This window comes from Aythya marila (assembly GCF_965140915.1).
Source record: "Aythya marila genome assembly, chromosome: 2".
Classification (NCBI taxonomy): Eukaryota; Metazoa; Chordata; class Aves; order Anseriformes; family Anatidae; genus Aythya; species Aythya marila.
In genome coordinates this window covers 95,169,343-95,193,927 of record NC_139043.1, presented here as the reverse complement: position 1 = coordinate 95,193,927, position 24,585 = coordinate 95,169,343, and the positions used below count along the sequence as shown (strand labels likewise).

The window sequence follows — 24,585 nt, the reverse complement described above, 5'->3', positions numbered from 1 at the left end:
CTTTACAAAAGCAAAACTTAAGCCTGTAATAAAACATTAAAAGCTACAGTTACAATGTTCCAAAGAAAGGAGCTGTAGAGGGAAGAAAATTTGAAAGCATCACCCATATCTAGGTTCCTGCAATAGCTGAGATCTGTGAAAGTCATGGAAAATATAGGCACCGTGTGTTTTGTTCCACACTTCTTTTTCTAACTCTGATTAACAAAATCATACAGATTTTCCTTTATGAAGATGTTTCTTCATGTTATTGCTACTTCTTCATTCCCTGTGTCATCTACAAATTTCACAAGTTCATACTTTGTTCTCCCCCAAGTTATGAGTTGATACACTGAAAACAATTGGTTGAAGGACTATTCCCCTGCTTCCTCCCCCCTACTTTAAATATGCCATTATCAATTTCTTTACCCTGAGAAGAGTTCTTATAATACTATTTGCAGCAGTTTTGCCTCTAGCTGAGTTCCTGCCTGCCTTAGAATTCCCTGCACTTATTCTAACATCTCCATTCCACTCCACTCCTACAGGGCACTGTACCAACCAATTTAGATTTAAGTTAAGCATTTAAATCCACTCTAATAGTTAAAAAATAAAAATAAAAAATAAATTATCTTACCACCTCCAGCATGATCTTCTGCCAATAAAAATGTATTGTGATTTATCATCTGCCTCCCTGTTTATTCTTTCTTTCAAAGCTTTACTATTCCTGCATCCTGTTCACATATAGTAGTCTGTGGGCTCTGCTTTGGGAGCTTGAGGGGCCAAGGCTTAGCATCACCAGGGAACTCCTGAGAACCCTCTGAGAAACTTGAGGGTACCAGTTATTGCCAGGTAAAGATGAAGTAAGGAGAACCACGAGGATACACGTACTAGGAAGCTCTTGTAACTTCTAATGAGTCTGATCAGCTGCTTTGGCCCAAGGTGACTGAAGCCTTTGTTATAAATTCACCCTAATTAGGGCCTGTCAAGCACACTTTTAGCCAGGGAGAGCACTATATAAGACAAGGCTAGAGCAGAGTTCTGAGAGTGCAACCAACAAATGCAGCAGTTTGTGCAGAGGAGGTGCAAAGAAGAAGGTATAGTTTATGTGTTCAAACCAACATAAATAGTCTCAGGTAAGATAGTGCAGAGCAGTGCCCCAGCAGATTTTAAAGCAGTCGATCCTGCAAAGCAGAGGCTTCAACACAGATGGAGCTTTGGATGGTGGGTACTGGCCTCCACATCCTAGGCTGCTGAAAGTGGCTTCTCGCTCTCAAAAGGAGAGAGGAAGGAATGGATGGAAATGCTTACCAGCAGCTGTAGGAGGGACAAGTGAACAGGGCAGATGAGCAAAGGGCCTGGAATGATGTGACAGAAAGGTATCACAGAATTAGCAAAACAGGGCTTATGCAGGGTCACTTTAAGCATTTGCACATAAGCAAGAAAGTGTCTACAAGGCACCATTATGGGGCAATCCCCAAAACCCTTTCTGGGAAACCAGCATGCTGCAGAGCCTCTCTAAAGTCCCTATATGCTAATGTGTTCACGCAGTGTGGGGAATAAGCCTAAACTGGAGATTTGTGTGCTGTTCTGTGATGTGAGATTACAGAGATGTGGTGGAATAGCTCATCTGACTGCAGTGCTCTAATGGCGGGATACAGGATTTTTAGGAAGGGTGCACCAGGAAGATGAGGAGGTGGAGTTCTCCTTTATGTGAAAACAGCTGGAGCACATGGAGCTCTGCTTAGCAATGGATGGTGAGCCAGCTAAGAGCTTAGGGGTGAGGATTGAAGAGCAGACCAATATGGGTGATATTTAGTAGGTGTCTGCTATAGCCCACCTGACCAGGAGGAACAAGTGTATGAGGCCTGCTACATACAGGTTGATTTTATCAACCACAATTTGGTACCCTTTTCCAAGCTATGAAAGAGATTAAAAATTAATTTTCATGCAAGCCATGCTTAGTGCAAGTCACTGGGAACAAAATAGCTCAGAATATGACTGTGTCAAATAAAAATCCTTAAGAAAAAAAGTGGGAATGAAGAATGCCATTAAATTTACTAAGTCACGTTTCTCAAAGACATGTTCTCATTGAGATAAGATATTCAATTTAACAATGCAGGATACTTCTCACCTACAAATGCCCGTACTTTTTTGTTGAGCATGCACAGACTGTTTTCTATAAATGGGGACAAACCTAGGATAAGGTCCTGTCTCAGATTTCTCACTGCTATGTCATAATTACGTAACTTTCCCATAATCTCATGGTTTTTGAATGTTTACCAGAACCCTGAAAAACTACAACAAATCTAGCACTTCAGTAGTGTTCAAAATTTCTAAAGTCACAATGTAACTTTGACTTAAGGAATGTAAACAAAATGTAAAGCAAACAAACAAACAAAACCCACCACCATCACCACCAGTGAAAACACCAAAGCACAGCAAAACCTAAAAAAGAACTAGGACAATTCAGCAGTATAAGCAATATTCAATTTCAATATGTCATAACAAGCATTGTCTTGGAACATGTTTTCAATCCAATCTAAATGGATTTATTTTGTTTAAGTCTAGATTAGTCTTGGTTTCAGATAAAGTGATGATTTTTATATCATATGCATTGGGAAACAAGTATATGGAATTTCTCAGCCATGAGCTATTAGAGGTGTTAAAGTTTAGGTGAAGGTACTGATCATTCTGTTGCTTCATGTGATATTGCAAATACCAGCCTGTCACATATGCACAAGATAAAGTTTAAATGTGAAGGAGTGGCGAGCAGTTCTCTAAAAAAAAAAAAATAATCTTAAGTTTGATTTGTTTTTATTCAAGACACTCAAAGTTTGATAAGGACATGTTCAGTTCATGGGAATCCTGTGGCCTCTTATGCTGACAGTTGACTGTGAATCTTCAATGCAAGATATAACACAACTATAATGATTTTTTCCTTTACCATTTCTTTGATGATTTTTTCTTCTTTTATCATTGCATAGACGCAATTCTTTGTCAGGTGATGTTCTAACCTCGTGGTTTTTTTTTTTTTTTTTGCTGGTTTTTGGAAGTTAACAAAAATAAGTAATGGCAAACAGAAGAAAAGGTGAAAATCATTGGATAAAATGCTAGTGCCATGAAAAAAGAAAGAAGTTTCTTAGCATGGATGACATTTGCACAAAAGGCCAAAAATATGCATGCTGTTCAGAAAATTCTAGCAAGTGACAACTTGTATTTTACTAAATGTCTTCCTTTCACATTTCAAACTTTCTTACTGAAATGAATGTCTTGGTCTCTCTATACTTGTTCATCATTTTAAATTCCTGCAACAACTCCTACCAATTAGAAACAAATAAGCAAAGATGCACTTTCTCATTTATATGGATGATTTATATATATCATTTATATGATATTAGAAGCCAGTTTTATAGGCTGCCTGTGAAGATCTTAATGTATCAGATTGAATTATAGAAAAGCTTAATTACAAGACAGAACAGAGAAACTCGTTCTTCTTTACAAGCTCAAGAGAACTTGAAATAAGTTGTTCCTGAGATTTTGCCGTAGCAATCAGGCAAGAATCTGGAACAGAATGATAAAAAAGAATATCTCAGGAACATTTGTGCCTGTACCTCTGCCTAACGGAACAATTTAGAAACCACAGAGGACAGAATCTCCATATTTCTACTTATCATACTGGCACTATCTGGGGGAAAGATTTTGGCTTCTGGGATCAGGAACCTGAAGTATTTTGCAAAGGAAAAACAAAACCAACCAACCAAAAAAAAAAAAAAAAAAAAAAGCCAACAAATAAAGTGAATAAAGGCAGATTAAATACAGACCTTGTTTCACTAGCATTTTTACAGCAATAGTTCACAGTTTTCAAGGTATACATCCCAGTTTGGTGAAAAATTGCTTTTGTTTTCCTTTTAAACCAGTGATAGAAAAGTCAAAACAAAACAAAACAAAACAAACAAAAAAACCCTCTTAGATACAATATATATATTTCAACAAATATTTGAAGAATACTTAAAGTATGTCAAGCACCCTTCAAACACAGGAAGAATAGACTATGTCAATAACTGTCCAATAACAATGAGGAAAATAACAACTTTTCCCTAAAAATCTTTATAATAGTATTCTAAAGGTCAATACTTATCTTATTTCCAGTTGGCTTTATAAATAGTACTGAATACTGGGCAGAAGTTATTTGTTTCTTTTGTCCCAACTGTAGCAATCTGCATTGAGAATATTAATCCTTCCCTGAAGACAGCTGAGCACATGGAGATGGGAGAAATTCCTGGATGGAACCAGGAAAGGAAACACACAGCAGGTTGAGATCTTTTAGTTTTCCTTAGGAGTGAAAATATGAACCAGTAAAAGAAATCTGCAAGACTTTGTGGAAAGAATGAAATGAAGCAGAAAACTAAGAGATGGGTAGAATATATAAGGAAGACATGGCAGGTTGGAAAAAAAAATAAATTATATATTAGGAAGAGATAGTTTGAAGAAGTTCTACAGTTAAACAATAATGTTTGTAATGTCTCAGTTGGCCTGCTCTCACTCTCTTCTCTCCATTCCATTTCCAATATTTTGATTTGACTGCCTTCTGTCTCACATCTCTTGAATTCTGTCTGTCTTTCCTACTTTTCTACTTTTCTACCCTCAAAGGTGAAAGTATAGGGCTCCTCCAAGAATTAAATCAATGGGTACTGTTTGGAGACTCCAGATTCAACATCACTGGTATCTGGTAAATTTAATGCTTCCAAGCTTATTCTTGTAGAAAAAGTAATATTTTCCTTGCTATCCTAACACCTCTTGGTATCTGAGATACAGACTGGATGAATGTCTCTGCTCTTCTGTCTTTCCAAAGAAGCCAAATCTAAGAAGTCAGACAATGCAATCAAACCTTGAACTCTGCACAGTTTTTAACTACAGATGCCAGAAACTAGTATTCAGGTTTCTTTTCTGGCTCAAGTTTAAAGGTACCTGGATATCTCATTTCTTTTCCCTGCCTAATCCATCTCAGCCCCTCAGTAACTGTCATTGTATGTAATTCCTTGTATCTACTTCTCCAATCAATTTTTATCAGAGCTGACTACTAATTCAGATCTTAGTTTGCAGACTCCATTGTGAGAGAGCACTACTGCAGTAAATATACTTCTAGATTAACAAGACCTCTGTCCTGTTTTCTCTACAGGAATAGACATATACTACTTTGAGAAAGCTTGTTTACTAGCAGGTTTTCTTTTAGACAGTTTTCTTTCCCACAGTATTACATATTCTGGGATGAGAAATTTGTATTTATAGATGCTAAATGATTTCAATTTAGGTAAAATGGACTCTGATAAACCGCTAATTTTTGAAGTAGATGTCACTGTATGAAATGCAGAACAACAGGAAATCCTAAGAATGTTAATCATGTCAGCCAAAGAAAGTAGCATTGTCCACTGACAAGGGAAGTTTGGTTTTAGTATTTTTAGGTCGTTAAACTAAATGAAGGTGGTGATAGAATCATGAAGCAATCTTTTATTTTTCATATTGTTAATCTATTTCATTAGCTTACAGTACACTTCTCATTTCTTCTGTCTTTTTGAAATGCCACCTACACTGATAAAATTACATTAGGAGTTCTAAATATTTCCAGGAAGAAGCAGAGAAATCACACAAAGAGATGACTATTAAGAAGTACAGAAAAACAGAGTCACTTGAGATGATCAGAATTTAACTTGTTTTAAAAACAATCCCAGACATGATACTCAGTGGGAGGAAAATATATATTTAAAAGAATCTAGAAATATCAAGAACATGCTACCAAAAGAAAAGCTAAAATGCAATTTCACTTAATTTTAACATGACAGAGGAGCAAAAAGTAATAAAGACAGCTTAGAATAAGCGTCCTTCTCTGTGCCAGAGTCCCTTTAAGAGTATCAGTGCAATTAAGTGACAACTTTCAGTTTGAAACATCCTATGAACCTAAACATGAATAAACAAAATGGTCAATGTGTAGGAACAGTAAAGCACACTAGAATTACTTATTAGCAAATACAGAATTACCTGAAAATCAATACATCATTACACACTTTTCTGTTTCACAGTCGTATTCTGAAGCCTTTATATTTTCTACAATACTGGTATAACAATACTACAATACTCTCCCAACAGTTGTGACTTTTTGATAGCTAAATATGACTTCATTCTCATGACTCTTCACACCAAACCACGAAACAGAGCAAACACAAACCACAGGAATATCGCTTGGTTTGTCTAATTCAAAATACAATCCCAAACAGGTAGTTCCAGATAGCAGCAGAATTAGAGGCACCACTTCCTGCAGAATCTCCAGTCAGCTGAAAGCTCACCTCAGAACTGGAAACTGGACATAGTCACGAGTTTCCTGAGAACTGTGTTTGCAACAACCATAGTTCTTCAGGGGTGATAAACATTAAAGCTAGCTTTGCTTTGAGCAAAAGCTTGGACCAGGCAACCTCCTGAGGTCTCGTTGAACCTGAATTATCCTATGATATTGTGCCATAGCAAACATTTAGAACTGAAAACCCTGAAAAAATATTTTATAACCTCATTTATAAACCTTTGCCATAGAATTATTAACTTTTGAAACAGAATCTTCTCCCAGAGGATGGGAACAGGGCTGCAATCCAAAAAATCTAGGACATAGAAGCACAATGGGTATGAACTTGCCCTAGTTAAAAAACACCCCTATACCATGAAGACTTACACAGCTGAAACATTAATCCAATGGAAGAGACCTTTCTGGTTGTACAAATAGATGTAAAGAACTTACAGATGTTGCTACTAGTGAGCTGGGAACGACAGAATTCAGGTCACATTAAAAATCATGATCCTTAGGTTCTGAGCAATGTCAAGAAAAGGATCCTCAAGTCACACTACCAGTGTCAGATACACAGATATTGCCTATGTATACGCTTCAAGAATTCTCTGTTCTACCTACTTCTGATTGATCTATGATACCTAGAGATAAAGGAAGATGTAATATTTGTTTACAAGAAAGAGGAGTTTTTCTACCAAGAGGAAATGGGTGATAACGTCTGCAGGAAGTGTTCCACGGGAAACAGGTGAAAATTACAGTCCTCTGTAATTTTGGCTTCCAGAAATAAATTAGAGTAAGATTGATACTCTAAGCAATTTAGACAACTGCCTTATTACAAGACAAGGTAAACCAGCAAACAGTTTTATGACTTTCAGGGCAGCTAACAATGTGGACAAGTTAAGTAAACTTTTTTTTCATCAGGATATAAGATTGCAGTACAAATTGCAAAGACAGGAGACAGTGATCCAGCTAAAAAAGAGTCATTAACTACAAAAAAAATTAAATTAGATGGCTGTGAATGAGAGGCAGTTAGATTTCGTGTTGTCTAAACTAAAAGGATACAAAGTCTTTCCCATGTAACATGAACAAGAAAGCAATCTGTATCCCCATATAGGGGTTGGAGGAACAACTGGAGGAAATTCAGACATATGCTGATTATTCTATATAAATTATTATAGAAAATGCAAATTTTCAAACAGATACAGACTTTCTGGGAGATGGAAAAAATGGGAGAGAGCAGGAGATTACATGCAGAACAAATTGCTGTTAACAGTAAAGCCACCTGAGTTACTACACAGGCTCCCTCAAGGACCACATTAATTTTTGCTTATTTTATTTTATATGAGAGTAAACATAAATAACATTCAGTTACTTTCTGCCTAGCGGCATACAATATCTTTTTAGCATAGAAAGAAGAACCACATCCCAAAGTTACTGGGATTTTACAACAAAGATATGTTTAAGATACTACTTAACATTTTTTTCATTTTCAATAAAACATTAGGAAAATTAATAATTTAAGCATTACTTAGAATGATAGTTTTGGCTGATGTTCCTTTAGAGGAAAGACTGTGGTTCTAGAGTGGATGTATAGACTTGTATCAGCACCCAGAAGTCACCCTTAAAGGTCTTTCACCAGCGGTCTCCACTCGCATCGACCCCAGAGGTCCCACTTAGGCTTAGTCCTATGCCTTCAACCCCTGCCATAGATCTGCTCAGCAATCACTAGACCTGACCCTGACCTACAAATAGGTTTCCCAGCTGTTCCTCAGACCTGACTCATTGCCATGGACTTGATTGAACCTGGCCCCATCCTTGGCTGAACCTGGTCCCATCCTCTGGGCCTCCTCGGTTCCATTGTAGTGGAGCTGGGCTCTGCCATGCCACCAGGTGCTGTCCCCCTCTGCTGCTCATGGGTCCTATCCCTCACTTCTCCTGGTCAGTTATTTCCTGCATTTTTTTCCTGTGCTTTCACTATCTACAGAAGAATACAGAGGGAATGGAGAAACTGCATGGAGCTGAAAAAGAAAGGATGCAGCCCTAATTATTTCAGGAGACTCAGGACTCAATATGGTCTATGAAGTCACTTGAATTGAAGGAAGTTAACTGGATCTTTCATTACCTGAACACTTTAATGAATGACACTAAATTGAGTTTGCAGTCGGACACAGAAGGGTGTCACTTTTCTAGAGGAATGGAAAGACCTTGAACTCAAGTTAACATTCTACCAAACCCTAGAAAGCAGCAGTTTTAACATTTCTTAAGTGATCAGGACAGACATGAAGTCCATTCCTGTATCCCAACGGAAGACCTGGAATACCCATGTTGTGTTTGTCTAGTCGTATCTTAACAAACCCTCTACAATGGAGGTTCAACAACCTATCCACTCTATTTCACTGTTTTCCACTTTTAATCTTTCTTGGAACACAGGTTTCTAGATTTCTTAACTTTTTTAAAGAGACCTCTCTGATCTGTTTCCCTTTGAAGATGATATCAGACCTGATGTTCTAACTTCCATCTAATTAGCACTAAGTAGTGTTGAAGCTTACTCTATGTGTCTTAAATCTCAATAATGCATTACATTGGGATTGTTGAAATGGAAGCTCTTTGCTACTTCTCTACTTTTTACAGTTTACTTTTTACTCTTGACTTTTACTCAGTTGGTAATTCTTGTAGTGCTTCCCCTATCTTTCTCTGGAGATCTGCTGTCTAGATAGCCATTCTTCATTAAAATAGTTTATTAGTCTAGTCCAGTATTTTGTACTTTTTCACTTACATAATATTTATTTTAAACCTTTCTCTACTTGTTAAGATTACTCTGAAACCTAATCCTGTCCCCCTGCAAAAGCGTTTGGAGATCTTCCCAAGTAGGTATCAAGTGCATATTTAATAAACATTTTATCTATCTAGCAAACCACTTGACAGAATCCCATCCTTCTTTTTTGACAGTGAGCCACTGATAACTACTCTTTGAAATCATAATTCCAAGCCAGTGAAGGATAAAGCATACATACTCTTTGACAACTTTTCTTCAGCATTCATTTTAAAAACAGTCAACTGATCTGATGTCAATTAACCTTGTGGTGGCAAGAATATTTGTCAGAGACTGCTTGCTCTTACAGTATCTTCCTCAGGATCAAGTTTCCCTAGTTTTCTTTAGGAATAGCTTTAATGTTTTTATAAGCCATATAACGTCACATTTATAATTTACTCCATCTTCTTGAGTCCTGTTATCTTGTCATAGAAGGAAATTAGTTTGCTTTACATGATTTATTCTAGACAAATCCACTTTGGCCATTGTTTGGCACTTTTTTTTTTTTTCTCTTCTGGGTAATTCTAAACAGATAATCTGTTCAAGTATCTTTCCAGGAATTTATTTTAGGCTGAGTGGTCTATAATTCTATAATTCCCTGGGTCTTTGTGTGCTTTTTGGAACGACAGGCACACTGATCTCTCCCTCCCCCTGCAATACTCTTACTTGTCATCTTTGAATTCTCAAAGATCTCTAAGATTTATTAAGTACTCCATTTGTGACAGAGAATTTGAAAATATCTGACTCATCCAAGCAGACGCTAACCTGTTCTTACCCCTCTTCACTGGTTTTAATTATATTAGTCTTCAGATCACAGCCAGCCTTTTTTAATGAATGATAAGGAAGACAAAAACAACCATGAAACTGGCATCCATCTATTAGTTTTGCCTGTCAGTTAATTGGCCAACTCGTTCCCTGGTCTTGCTCTAATGAATTACTTATAGGATGTTTTCTTTTAACCGTTCTGTTGTTAATGCCATGCTTAAGGCAATTGTCCCATACTTCCTTTCAATTTCTATGAGCAAAATGTTGCTCAGGGTGAAACTCAGAGGATTTGGAGAGTGCATAATACTTGATCTTAACAGTTCTGGGGGTTGCGGTCATTTCCGTCACAGTAAGCTCTTACAACTCCTTCAACCATACATTTAGCAGATTTTGTCCCTCAGTATTTCAGACTGACACTTCCAATAAATCAGAGCGTGAGAGGAAAAACAAGATGAAATTAGATTTAGTCTCTCTTTTAACTCAACCAATGTCAAGTTAGAAACCTCCTTCAAAATCACACACTTAGGCAAGTCAAAGCATATACAGAATCCTTTACTACAAAACAAATATTATTTTTTGCATTTGGGTGTAATGATCTTGGTATAAAAAAAAGTCAAGGGAAAGGATGAATAGTTTATAACCATAGCTAGTCAAATAAGCCCCAGAAGGGAAATAAGTGTATTTGGTACAGCAAATACAGCCTAGTAAGACAAAACCAAACAAGACTGAAGCAGTTCATCTGTTTCTTTTTATTTAATTGCTATTAATGGAGGAACCAGCTCCTTGGAAGTCTGATATTAGTAGCTCTCTTTGTGCACTGGAAATTATGCAAATCTTACCTCAGAGAATCTTTGTACATCCTGGGTCAAAGTTCCTACTCTCTTCCACTGATAATACTTGAGTAACTTCAAAATTGCTGGATTTACTGCATTATCAGATGGCACTGTCCGGAAGAAATAAGGATATTTTTTCTTATCAGCCAACTCTGGGGTTGTTGCTGCAAATGAAAGCTGAAAAACAGAACAAAACAAAACAGAAATGACAACAAAGAAATGAAAGTCACCATGAGTCATCTAGCAGCCAGAAGAAAAATTTTGCTCTACTCAGTGCAATAAGACACAATCCTCTAGTAGCACCTCTTTCTATCATCAGGTAATAAAACAGCCCCAGGTACCAGAAAGAAAGGGAATAATTATGACAGCCAAGACTGCAGCACAGAAGTTTGCCTGGCTCCCATTTTCCTTCAGTGAAGAAGCCCCCTGTGACCTGAGTAATCAAAAGGGGCCCAGTGGCTAATTCTACGTATCTGAAAACACCAGGATTGGAATGTAGTTGGAGAATGTTCATACTGAAAGAAAAGAGGAAACCTGTCAACACACACACACAAAAACAAGAACAAACAAACAAACAAAACCATCACTTCACTGAATTCCCAATTATTTTGGGCACTGAATGTCCAAGTTAAAGGTAGCTTTTTTTTTTTTTTTTTTTTTTTTTTGGTGTGTGTGTGTGTGTATGTGAATAATTTTCAGGCAGTGTATGGAATACTTGAATATTCATTTTCTTAAAATGCTCTAATTCCAAAGATACGTATGGTTATTTCCTCCAATATTTTTAAAGCTACTAGAATTGTGTTTCTCAAGCTTTTTTTTCAGTCATGCATAACAATTGAGGGTTTTTTAAAGTACCAATTTAATGCAAATTGGTTTGACTGCAGAAAAATATGATCCCTAATACAGTTATATTAAATTTTTCAAACTCAATAAAGAGTCAAAAAGTGAAGGTGAATTCAAGCCTATGTAAGTACATCCAACCACAGTATTAAGCTTATACTTTCTTCAGTCAAGATTTTTGTATATTTGTGCTAGAAACCTTCATTTGAAATTCAGAATAGGCAGATTTGCTTTGAAATAACAGAGCTGTTTCTTCGTGTTTGTAAAATCTGCATTTTGGCTGGAAGGAGAGGAGTCTATTCTCTGATTTTACACTGACAAAGAGCTTATTGCATTGCTAAAAGCTCTTAAGCCTGAATAAAATTTATTTTCCTAATTACAAACCCTGAAATCCAAACAAGTTAAAGTGTGCATAATTTTAAAGTTCACACTCTACTCACAAAGAGGAGATGCTTTCTCTTCAACGGTTAGCAGCTAGAGGAGACTTTTAAGACTGCCATGCAAGTCTAATGTAAAATATATTTAATGTAGCAATTGCTCTGTTGTTAGATTTCATGAAGAAAGTACACTATGAGGTACTGTCATATTGTGATCTTGATTTTTGTGGTGGTTTTACCGTGCTGGGCAGCTAAACCCCACAACCGCTCTCTCACTCCCCCTCCTTTAGATGAGGAGGGGGAGAAGTAAAGCAAAGAACAACTCACGGGTTGAGATAAGGATAATTTAATTAAAGGGAAATAATTATAATAATTAAATAAAGACTACCATGAACTAAACAATTTAACTAAGGGGAAATAAAAAGGGAAAGGGGAAAAGGGAGGGGAAAAGGAAAAATAAAAAGAAGGGAGGAAAACAAACAAACAAAATGAATGAAGGCTATATGGAAGTGCAGAGGAAAGAAATTACTCTCTACTTCCCACAAATGAGCGATGACTGACCACGTCCTTGAAGCAAGGCCTCAACGCACACAGCCGGTGTTCGAGAGGAAGACCAACGTTTCCCAACAAGAGCCCACCCCTCCCATCTTCTTCCTGTTTCCACCTTTTATTGCTGAGTGTGACAGCACATGGTATGGAATATCCCTTTGATTGGTTTAGGTCAGCTGCCCTAGTGATGTTTCTCTCCTCACTTTTTGCCCACCCCCTAGGAGGGTTAGAGAAAGGCCCAATGCTGTGCCACTGCTGCTCAGCAGTAGACACAACACTGGTGTGATAACACTGCTGTTCCAGCTACAAGTACAGAGTACGGCACTGTATGGGCTGCTGCTGGGAAAGTTAACGTTCCAGCCAGACCCAGTAAAATTTTTCAAACCTGTACTGGTTGGCTCACTTAGCACTTCATAACATCTAGTAATCAGCAACGAGTTTGCAAAGAGCTAATTTCAAGTGAGAAAGAATGAAGGTCTGCTAGGTGGAACCATCCAGCTTTTGTGTCTAGCCTTGTAGTGCTGAACATCAAGTAGACACTGCATAATGAAAGTGGAAAAAAAAGAAAACTGTGACTAAAAAAGAAAAAAAAAAAAGATAAATAAAAGAGAAAATTTGACTTTGAAACTTTGACTAGAAATCCAGCATGAAGAGGAATGCTTCTCAGCAGCCTGTCTGTTTCAGCCGGTTACTGCAAAGGACTTGCTTTTCAAATTATTGTGGTTTTGGATTGAATGTAATTTGATTGATCTTTAAGGAAAAGAAGTAAAAAACAAGGCTGAAATCACAGTAGTGACAAGCAACATAGGCAAGGTTCACAGATGGAACAGTAAATTTTCTGATCAAAAGTACAGAAAGCCTTAGTAATGGGGAGTATCTTTATAGCTGTGAGCTGGCTTTAGGGGAAAGATCTGTGAAACAGGCAAGCAAAATCAGAACCATCCTTTGACATTCTAGTGACTCAAATAAAATGCCTAAATTATGATCCTAATTGTCCAAATTACCTTAGGAAACAATTAAGTGAAACATTACCTCTTGTCATTGACTAAAGAAAGATGAAGATTCAAAACTTAGATTTCTCAGCTTTGTAAAACTATGTGAGGTGAATCCAGGTTTATGTGTAATACTACTGACATTTAAATTACAAGAAATTCACCTTTTCATTTTCTTTTTCATGACAGGTTTTATTAAAATCTAAAATGGGAAAATTTCATGCTTAAATAAGTCTTGGAACATTGGATACGTTCAGAAGCCTTTCTTTCACGCATCCCATATGCCATGGTTGGTCACATTCTGCATCGCTTTGCCATTTTAATAAGACATCTATTAGAGATGGACAAATAACCTGAAACAGTTATGTCAGTCCATATTTTTTTCCCTTTCTCACAGAAAGTCAGTCAGTGAAAATATTTAACTTCTCACAAAATCATCCCTCTGAGAGTTTGGGAACATGCAATGAACTTAACCCAGCAGTCTCCAGAACTTAATGGTCTGCATTGAAAAGGACAAAGAAGGAAAAAGAAGAAACAAAATCACTATATGTTTTACAAAGTTGTAATGAAAAGCTCATGTTAATAAATAAATTGATACAAAACAGACTTACTGGAAAAGCATGTGATAATAGTGTATTTATATAGAAACACCGACAAAAATTAAATCTGTGTGATATAACACAAGTAAGACCAAAACACAGTCCACCCATAAGCATTGTGATGGCACAGGCCTTGTTTACTGAACATAAATCCTCCGTATTTTAGGGCAAAATTTGTTTATTCATGAGCAATTAAAAATTGAACCTATTGAAAGGCAACCTTTTCAGTTTCTTTACTTCTTCATTCTACAGGACAGAAAGCCATACAAATCTAATTCTGTTTTCTGTTACTGGAATTTCTTTTTATAACCTTTAGTTATTTACCCAAAAGTCTGGGTAAATAGCAATCCTACTGCTCATATAACTTTTTGCAAATCACAAAGGTACTATTTTTTACATTCCTGTATTTTCAGAGTACACAAAAAAAAATTGTTACAGATGTCACGTAGCTGCTCCTCTACATAGAAGAAAAGTGGGAATCAAAAAACTTACATGCAGGATTATAACTCAGCAATAAATATCTGTGGGGTGTATGATGTACAATTTCACAGGGGATTGTTTTATATAAGATGTTGTCCAAAAGGGAAACTTCAAGAAGGGGTGAAAGGCTGAAAAAAACTTTTTTTTTTTTTTTTTTTTCAAATTTCAAATGCAAGACACACTATATATACCAGGTGATACATCAAAAATGAGTGTATGTGAATATGCAAAGAGGTGCATATGTAGATATATAGAAAAAAAACTATAATGTAAGTACTTAATATATATCAGTTTGAATATTATTAGAAAAACTGAAGCTACTTTTCAGGTCATCCCTGGGAAACCTTTCTTTACAAAATCTGCTTACAGTTTGAAACAATTTTGCAAGCAACTGCTTGAGAACTTGAAATGAAAGGAAGCATATACCCTATGAGTCAGTGTGAGATTTCAGAGACGAAACAGTTTAAAACTTTTAAATGGAAGAGATGATAACATTTACCATTCAACTAAGGATATTAACTATAGTTCAAACTGAGAAGCAAATAGACCAAGATATTGAAAAATAAATGCTTATTTCTTCATAAAAACAAAACAAAACAAACAAACAAAAAAAAACCACAAACATAATTTAGTAAAAGTTTTGCTGCCTTAATATCACATTTTAGTCTACGTAAATTCTCAAATGAAAGACTTTATTAACAGCTGCAATGCACTATTTCTGACTCTTTTAAATGAGTTGTACTGTTAATACCCTAGAAATCATTCTTGTTGGGAATAAGTATGAAAGGAACCAGCATAAAATGACTTTCAAGTCTGTCATCTGAAGTTGATGTACTAATACAATGCTTTGCTTTCTGTGGTATTCTCCCTGTAATGTACCATACAGAAGACAGGGGAGCAAAAGACCAGCTAACTAGAGAGGTACGTATGGGGAGACTGCAAACCAGTATTTCAGATGAAGTCTCAATCTCGCTGAAGTCAGTGCCAAAACTTTCACCAAATTCCTTTAAATCCAATTTTCAGGTCTCTGAATACCTGAAAATCAGGTTTACTTAGTGTGATTTAATGATACTGCTGTAATTGCAACTTTTTGATTTATTGATCCTGTCATATTACAGTTGCCTACACTCAGATCTGAGGCAATGCAGATTCTTCTGTTTGAAAAAAAAATACACAGCTGCCCAAGAGCAGTTGTGCTTCATTACTAACAGTGGAGAAACAGAGCAGAAAGACAGGCTAATAGCTTTATCTCACTCCGTTAATAGAAAGGAAGCAGTGAATAACAGTTCTGGAATGAGTTCAAAGCAAAAGAGTTCAGGAATCAGTGTGAAATAGAAAACGAACAAAACATTAAAGGTAATGCAGAAAGCACCCGTTAGCACTGTGTGAGCATCTTATACTAATGAGTTTTGAGGCCACAAAATGTAGGATTTTTCTTATATGATAAATAAATAAATAATTAATATTGGAAATAACCCAAAATTGAAAACCCCATGAGACAAACTCTGCTTTCACAGAAAAACAAAACAAAACAAAACAAACAAACACACACATATATATAATTAATATAATTATTCCACAGAATTCAAGGGAATTTCTTTGGCTTCTTGCTGCAGGTGAAAGTAGGATTTGATAATGTGACAATAGGAGAGGATACAATGTGGTACCAAATGAGAGAAGCTTCAGCCTAATACGACAGATGGCTAGGTTAAAGAATTTGATCTGGGGTACTTTGCTGAAAAACTGAAAATTATATCAAGTATTTTATTAAGAAGGTGCTGGGGTCAGGCATATATTTTGGTAAAATAAATTTTCTCCAGAAAGATGGTACTTTCTGGAACAAGAAACATTTTATTTGAAAATCCATACAGTTTTGTGGAAGAGTTTTGGCCAACAGTAGATACAGTGAGACAGGGAGAAAAAAAGTTAAAACTAAGTGTAGAAAGGAACGATTCTGCACTAGAGGAGCACAAGCTAGCTTTGTAACCCTTTATCAGTCTGAAATGAAGCATGATGGATTAAGTCAAGAACATCAATCTAAAGCACTATCAAGTTAAAGCAAGCATGTTCCTTTTTTTGGGGAAGAATGCATTCCCTTAAGGAAAGTCAATACAAAAGCAGGAATGTTAAGAGGATAAGCTCTAGCATTCATTTAAGAAAATGGGATGCAACACTAATGAAGTCAATGGGAAATACCAGGAGTTATGTAAGACAGAAGGGATATTAAAGAGCTGAAACAAAATTAGAAAAGAAAACAACACTATATACAGAGCGTATGTATTATTTATAGAAGTCTGGACATTGGAAACTGGAAGACTGAAGCAACCCTGCAGTCCCAAGAATTCTAGAAGGAAAGGAAGATGCCAGATAAGGGAAGCTATTTTCTGATGTTTGGCTGTTTTACAATCTCAGGGAAGAATTTATGCTAAAAATTTGTGACTGTACTAGTGTATAGATGTCTGGGAAAAATAAGAGTGCAAAACTAGCCCATGCTCTGCACTTTTAGGGTAAGCAGTCACCCTAACCAAGGGTCTGCAAAAGATCCGTTAAGTGACACATTTATTTACAAGGGCTGTATTACCTAAAGGAAATCAATAGCAAAAACCCTTAGCAAAGTTGTTGTTTGTACATAAAGGCAGAACACAAAACTTCACTCTCTTAAAGCAAAGAGGGGCCAGCAGAGCAGAGTGGCTGAACAGCAGCACCTCCCATCACAAATTCCCCAGCAGCTCGAGGGCGACCCCTGCCTTCTGGCGAGGGTTGCCAGAAAGTCTGGTTTTGACAATCCCAAACTCAGAACAAGGTGTCACTCTGACCACTTGCCTCTCCAAAGAAGGCTCTGAAACATCTGAAACATAACTACACATTGAATGCATGCAGTACTGTATACTAGAAAAAAAAATGCCCTAGGTAACAGGGCAATCTCCCTTTAATAAAACATCGTCTGCTAAAACAACTGATTCATACTTGCATTTAGAAAATTGGGTTATTGAACACCAGAGAGATTAGCTTAATTTTGCTAGGATTCTGCACTGTGGTTTATGTAAGTGTTTTATTAATGATCCCTAGAAATTTAAATTTGCCCCTGTTGCTGAAAAACAAGTCTTGATGGAGAGTTTTATATATGCCCATACATATATAAACACTTAAGTGGCAGATACTGCCTGTATTATGCTGATAAATCAACATTGCCAAACAGGATAAGTACTGTTGATTCAATTGGTCAGTGATAGCATTTATTATCATCATAACTAAAGATCGCATGTCATATTTGCTTAGTTAAGAAGCAGTATTCTCTGTGAACATGGAAAACACAAATAATTATTTCCAAAAAGAAGGCAGAATGTTAGAAAGCTCCACAGAAAATATTAATGCAATGGTATAGACTTGCACATGCAGCATCTTGTCATAAGAAAGTAATGTGGTCAAAACTTAGGAAGACAATAATTTGCAGCAATGCCTAATTGTGACATCATATACAACTCCACTGTGTGCCTTGTCAGGAGCTCTAAAGCTTTGACAAACCAGTGCCAGCAATAATAATACTTGAGTGTGGGCATGTGATGACTTGATGGTCCCAGGAGCTAGAAGGACCTGAATGGAAGTTAATGAAGAATTAAAAGATTTGCCTGCTGCAACACTTGAGACAGTACTAAGTGATGTCACATCAAGAATGAAACAATATGCTCTTAATTCAGAACCAGAGAATGGATTGAAGCCTAACCATTAAAATGCATTTTTATTGAACAGTAACTGATGAGTTAGTCATGTTTTGCAATAAATACTGAAAGACACAAAACATAAAGATCTAAGTTAAAAGTTAATTTAGTATTTAGAGATTAACATTAAGCCTACTATATAAGCCACTTTGCTCAGAAGTGCAGTCTCACTACTACCAAACAATCTTATTACTAGTCAAATTATGTATAAAGTTTTAATACAACAACAGTACTTGGAATAAGAAACCAGAGATATATAATCAAAAGATAATCTTAAAAATTACATGATACCATGCAAAAAATGTACAAAATGCACCAGCTAATCAATTTTGATGAATGATTTGGAAGAAAGATATGTAGAAATAACACTGCAAAGTCACAGATGTATTTGGAGAATATTCCAACAGAAGCTAAGTACAGTGGCTTCATTGGCTGAGGCATTGCACAAATCTTCAAAGCTGATGAAAGCAATACACAGTAATAAAGATGAAGAAACAATGATGATTTCTCTTGGCAATTTGCCTGCACAGACACTGGTGATGGGTGTCTATGGACAGAGAGTAAAGGAGCTGGATTGTAACTGAACCTAAGAATCAGAGTGGCAATCTTCCCTACCAGCTATGCTGAAATCCTGATCAGTGCACAGGTGATGCACTAACATAAGCAGACAGAAGAAAAAAGGAAAATAAAAAATATATATAATAAGAAGTGGTGCCTTATAGCACCTACAATTTTATTTGTAAGTACTCTTAAGTTTTTACCAGAATGAAGCTCTTGAGTCTCCATTGTACTTATATCCAGAAGGTTTTATGAGATTGTCATGAGACAAACTTCAGTGCTATAATGAATACAACTAATGAACAATAAAAAAAATGTTCTGTTAACTCTGTAAAGGCTTTCAGTATCACCTTTGAAAAAGCAAACTAGAAGCCTCAGGGAACCTCTATGATGGATCCCTAGCTGGTAAATGAGAAGGATGCCCCATCTAAATGGGAACATAAAAGCACACGTGGTATTAAACGCACTGGACAAGAATGGATCTTATGGATGAACATCCTTTCATCATCTAAAACATATTACCCATCTGATTAGCACTCCTGTTCCTTTTAAAGTCAGATGTTTTGCCAAACACTCCTGCCCAGTATCATCTGCTGTTACCTTCATTAATTCTGTGGCTGAAATTGCTTCCACTGACTGCCTCCTGGCACCTGGGAGTTTCCAGAAAAAGAACCTCCAGCTGGTCTCAAGGTTGGAAGGCACCCGCCTGCATGCTGGTGACATTCCAGTGAACTAATCCAATCACAGTAAAATTGACATTCAGCTGCTTGCTGCTCTGGAGACATTTCAGGAAGCAATTCTGGCTACTGAACGAATCAATATTTTTGAGGATAGAAACTGGTTTACATATATATATATATATATAAATAAATATATATAAAATCCATATGACTAGTAGTTCAACTGAAATACATTATAGGTTTATGGGAAAGAACCATTCAGTCATGTTTACTTCCAGCTTGTGTAGCCTGACATACACCCGGAATGACATGGTAGGAACTGATAATGTTTGAATGCAGAAAATCAGACCAGACGAAGTTTTATCTTTTGGTGTAAAGACTTGCTACTCCCATAAGTTTATAGATTATGTTAAAGTATAGCGATACAACTGAACCTCAAGTGAGGTGTTTTGTTTGTTAGTTTTTGGTTTTCTGTTTTTGTTTTGTTTGTTTGCTTTCATGTTTTAGTGGTCTTCAGGTAACGGAGAGACTGAACAAAAGCTGAAAACTGTAGCAGATCTGCCCCCTCCCCTCCCAGAAAAGAAGGAAAAAAATGGTCTAGACATTAACATTAGTACTTCACCTGCTTCTTAGATTGGAATATTAAAATTTCCCCCAACTGTTCACACCAGCATTTGCCTACATTTAAGAACTTCATAGAAGAACTAAGTTAAAGGAATTCCTTGAACAACATTTCAGATGAACAGAAAATAGTAGAGCTATTCAAAGAAGAATAAAGTTACAGATCAAATCCAAGTCCAAGTAATGGGATCCATTTTAAGTTCCAATAAATGCTACTTAATAAACCTAATAAATTCACTTCTGAGGCACTTACTTCTGAGACATGCCAAGGAAGTGCCTCATGGAGTTATGGAGAGGATCCTTCAATTCAATGGCTAACAGTGCAACCAGTCAAGTTGAAAGTGACTTTGTCATTTAAACACTGTTTCAGTTGCTAGCTGAACATGAAGCAGAATAATCATCTCAAACAGATTACCACATTCAGCATTAGTCTAACTTGATTCTTTCACTATTAATGGAAAATAAACAACTTTTACATTTTTCATTGCACATTTCTTCTGACCGTTCACCTGAAAAAATCTAGCACAGTTTGAAGCATATCTCAGAAAAGGGAATAAATCTGGCAATTATGGATTGCTTTTTCTCTAGAGAATATTTTCAGATCTATAGTAGACACAAATCATTTACAACTAACACAGGTGTTTTGTATACTGCTGGAGGTTGATCAGAGCATTTAAATCAAATGTCAGATCTACAGAGATTGCTGCAAAAACTGTTTAATTTCCAAACAGAATAAGAAACAAAATCTTTTAAGCATTTTCATAAATGGAACTACATTGTGAGAGGGGGTTGTATTTTTGTCTGTCACACTCAGTTGCTTAGCAGTTGGCTACTGGCCTGGATTATACCAGAATTCCGCTTCAAATCCCTGCTCTGCTTCAATCACAGAATTGTTATTTATCCCAAATCATGCAAAGTCTCCTACACTCATACTCTATCTACCCAGCTTTCTTGTCTCCTAACTACAAGACGTTATCCTCAAAATTCACTGCAAAGCAACAACTTTGTAAAATATGTCACCTTTGACAAAACAGGCTATGCTGCAAAAATATATTGAAAATAAAAATAAAACAATGAACAAGCAAGCACAAAAAAGAAAAAAAAAAAAAAAAAGATCCAGACCTATTCACAACAGCTTGTTCCTGGATGGCTGCCCAAAACTATTATCATTCTATTAGTATTGTTTGTTCGGCAGACTTCATCCAGCTAACACATGTTAAAACTACATCTGTTCTGTCTACATTTGGACTTCAAATAAGATATTTGTTTTATAATTTTTCTCCTCTAAATGATGAAAAGTAGGGAAAAGTTTCCCCAGTTCAAAGATATCTTAATTGTGTAGTATGGGATGTCTGGATGTCTTTTCATGTAAACAAATCTACACTGCATTCTGTTAGAATCAGGTAGATGGACCATTGGTGAGATTTAAGATGAGAACTCCTAATTTCTTCTGGGGGACAGACACCTTAACACAGTCCCAGTTCTGTTTTTTTTTTTTCTATTTTTTTCTTTTGTTGCTGCAAATACGGCATCTGAAGAAATCTGAAGAATCTGAAGAAATGTGAATCTGAAGACCACAATATTAATTCATGATTTACTGAAATCCCTAAAAATATCCTTTTTGCATAGCCCTAAGTCATGAATTAGCAGTTTGTTTATTCCTTCATTCTCTTGCTTCAAATCTAAGCAAAATATCCCATATTTTTCAAGCCAAAACAGGCAACATCCTCACTGTACAATGTAGAGAAAAATATGCTGTTTACTCTGTGTGGAGCAGCACAGCTCAGAGATACCTTATCAGGTCCTGGAAGCAATACCATAACAGTAATTCTGCACTCTGCTTGGACTAATTTGCCTTTTGTTTCAGGTCTGTAGCTTTTCTGATGTCTCAGCACTGCATGGTGCAGTCACAATCCACTAGAAATGCTCAGAGAAAAAAACAACATTGTTTGCTTTGAACTGTACCTTCTCTTATTATGGATGAAGAGGGGTTAACTCAAAGAGTTTGCTGGAGGTGTTGAAACAGAGACTGGTAAAAAATCAGGGAACTTTATTTGCCAACAACCATTGCCAGAAAAATTAGTACTGTTGCCAAGGAAAACGTTTCTTCCATGCCCAGAAGCAAGGTCATCCTGGCTTACATCGTCACTATAAGCCTTCAGCAGAAATGCCAATCACAATTATGATTATACTATATTTGGCATAAAAATGTCAAATGTACATTTGATCCCATTCTAAGTAATAACTAAGATTACACACTTGGTAATTTTCTTTATTTGCAGTGAATAGAGATTTTATCAAGATGTTTTAGACAGAAAACTACACATACAACACTTTCTAGTAACGTATGCAGAAAGGAAAAGTTCATGCAGATCTTTTCAGACAATCTAAATAACAAAACTATTTGTCAACTCAAAGCTATATTCTGTGGTTTCTAATCTTGAAGTAAGAATGGCTATAAAAATTTTTATGAGGCATTATATCCTATTTCTAAAAAAAAAAAAAAAGGTGGGGGAAACTGGCAAACTGTCTTGGTCTAAATATGGTCACAAAACAAAAATCCCTTCTGAATGTCACTGGCAAAGTGGAACAAAGCAAATACATTTCCTTCCTGTACCACTGCCTCCAGGACATCAGCTAATTGTTGCCTGAATAACCCTCAATGTGTTTCTCTCAATACCTATGCCTTGCAGGTCACCTCAGTGGTTACTATTAATTTAATAAGTGTTTCTTTATGTCTGCATTTGATTTTAAGTACAGTACTTGCCCCTGGTCTTAGAATGCATTTTAGGTACAAAGCATTAACATTATCTACACCATTTAAGATCATGTACACTTCAATTAGATCTCTCAACCATTTTTCCTTAGATCTTGCCATCATCCACATTTCTGCTGACCAACAACTGAATGTTTTCTCTAGACCTTTTTACCTGCTTTTGCCACTTACTCCATAAAATTGGTCATTACAAACCCATCTGCTCCTGAAAATAGCCCTTATCAATCTGCTCTTTTTACGGTATTTGCCATAACTTCGATCCATCCATCCATCTGTGTTAGACAAAAACTGAACTGGATCACTCCACAGTCATATGTAATACTAAACCCAGTGTAGCCTTAATTTTTTTCACTCATGAGGAATATCTTTGTACTTGATCTTTGGCATAGAGTCAGGAAAGTGCTTAAGGATATCATTTAATTTTAAATATTTCAAGAGTTATATTGATTTGAGAGAAGGCACTCACATATGAAAACTCACTATGTGCATTAGAGTTTGGTAGTGCTTATTAGTTTTGGAAGGCTGGTTTACATATCATCTTTCCTAATTCAATCTCATGTAATTCATTATTTATTATTCACTTCTGATGTGTGGTGATTAAGTTGTAATTTTCAAAGTCACTTGCCTCTTCTCAACTTTTTTTTGTTGTTGTGATCTACTTTTCTAAATTGCTTTTAATTTTTATACATTTTTACTAAATTGTCATTTTATCTTGAGGCTTTTTTTTTTTTAAACTATCTTATATATATTGTGGCTTTGTCTACTTGGTCTTGACAGTTTATGGACTTTGACTTCTGTTATTTTGGCTACTGCTGAGTTCTCTTAGACTTTTTACAAATGCTACTGCTGGACATATCCCTGCCAAGTGTGAGCATCTACTGTTTTTACTGTCTGTACACAAGACAAACGTGACAGGACAAACGCTTTATGGTAAAAACAAGAGAGCAAATGGAAAGCATCTTTGACAAAGGTTACCATTACGATTCCAGATCAGAAAATATAAATCATGAATATTCAGCTAAAGATTTCAGAAATTAAATGGATGATCTGAATGGTTTTGTTGTTGTTGTTTTTTGTTTGTTTGTTTCTAAAGAATTAGACTTTACTACATGCTAACATACATCCACTATGAATTTTGAAGTATGTTCCTCAGGTAAAAATGCTGTCAGGTTTATCAAGAATATAATCAAGGCATGCACTAACAGCCTGTACTAATGTATTGTGCATCTGAGTGAAAAATGAAATCAGATTAACTATATTCATTACCTTTTCTACAAACAGATTATTCTGAAATCCTCTGAATCCGTATAGTTAAGTCTGTTAACTGAAGAGCAACAGTTATCTACTAAAGGAAACCATCTCTTTGAGATTTGGGACTTCTTGCGTATTTGATCATTACCTAGTAAAAAAAAGAGAAGGCAAACCTCTGCAGCAAGTTCACAGAAAGACCTAGAAATTAATATGGCATTTTTCTTCTCTCTCTTTTTTTGCCCCCTTCTTTTCCTTAATTTGGTTATCAGTTTCATCCATTCCATTATCTATAAGATACTGGAATTTCCATATTTCATTTCTACTGTACTAACAGTTTATTCATTCTCCAGCTTCCTGGAGTCCTGTTTTTCCTTTTGTAGAGAGATTCTGATTAGTTTGAGCAGTAAAGCACCTCCTAGAGCACAG

The 24,585-nt window shown here is 36.1% G+C and overlaps 1 protein-coding gene across 1 annotated transcript in view; it reads right to left on the bottom strand.

The window, feature by feature from the left end:
• Positions 1 to 24,585, bottom strand: part of GABBR2 (gamma-aminobutyric acid type B receptor subunit 2) — a gene marked incomplete at both ends in the record, with an annotated part of 496,416 nt that overhangs the window by 268,893 nt on the left and 202,938 nt on the right. Inside the window, one exon of the mRNA XM_082753404.1 lies at positions 10,724 to 10,894. Coding sequence (XP_082609530.1) covers positions 10,724 to 10,894 — 171 coding nt within the window. The remainder of the gene's footprint in view (positions 1 to 10,723; positions 10,895 to 24,585) is intronic.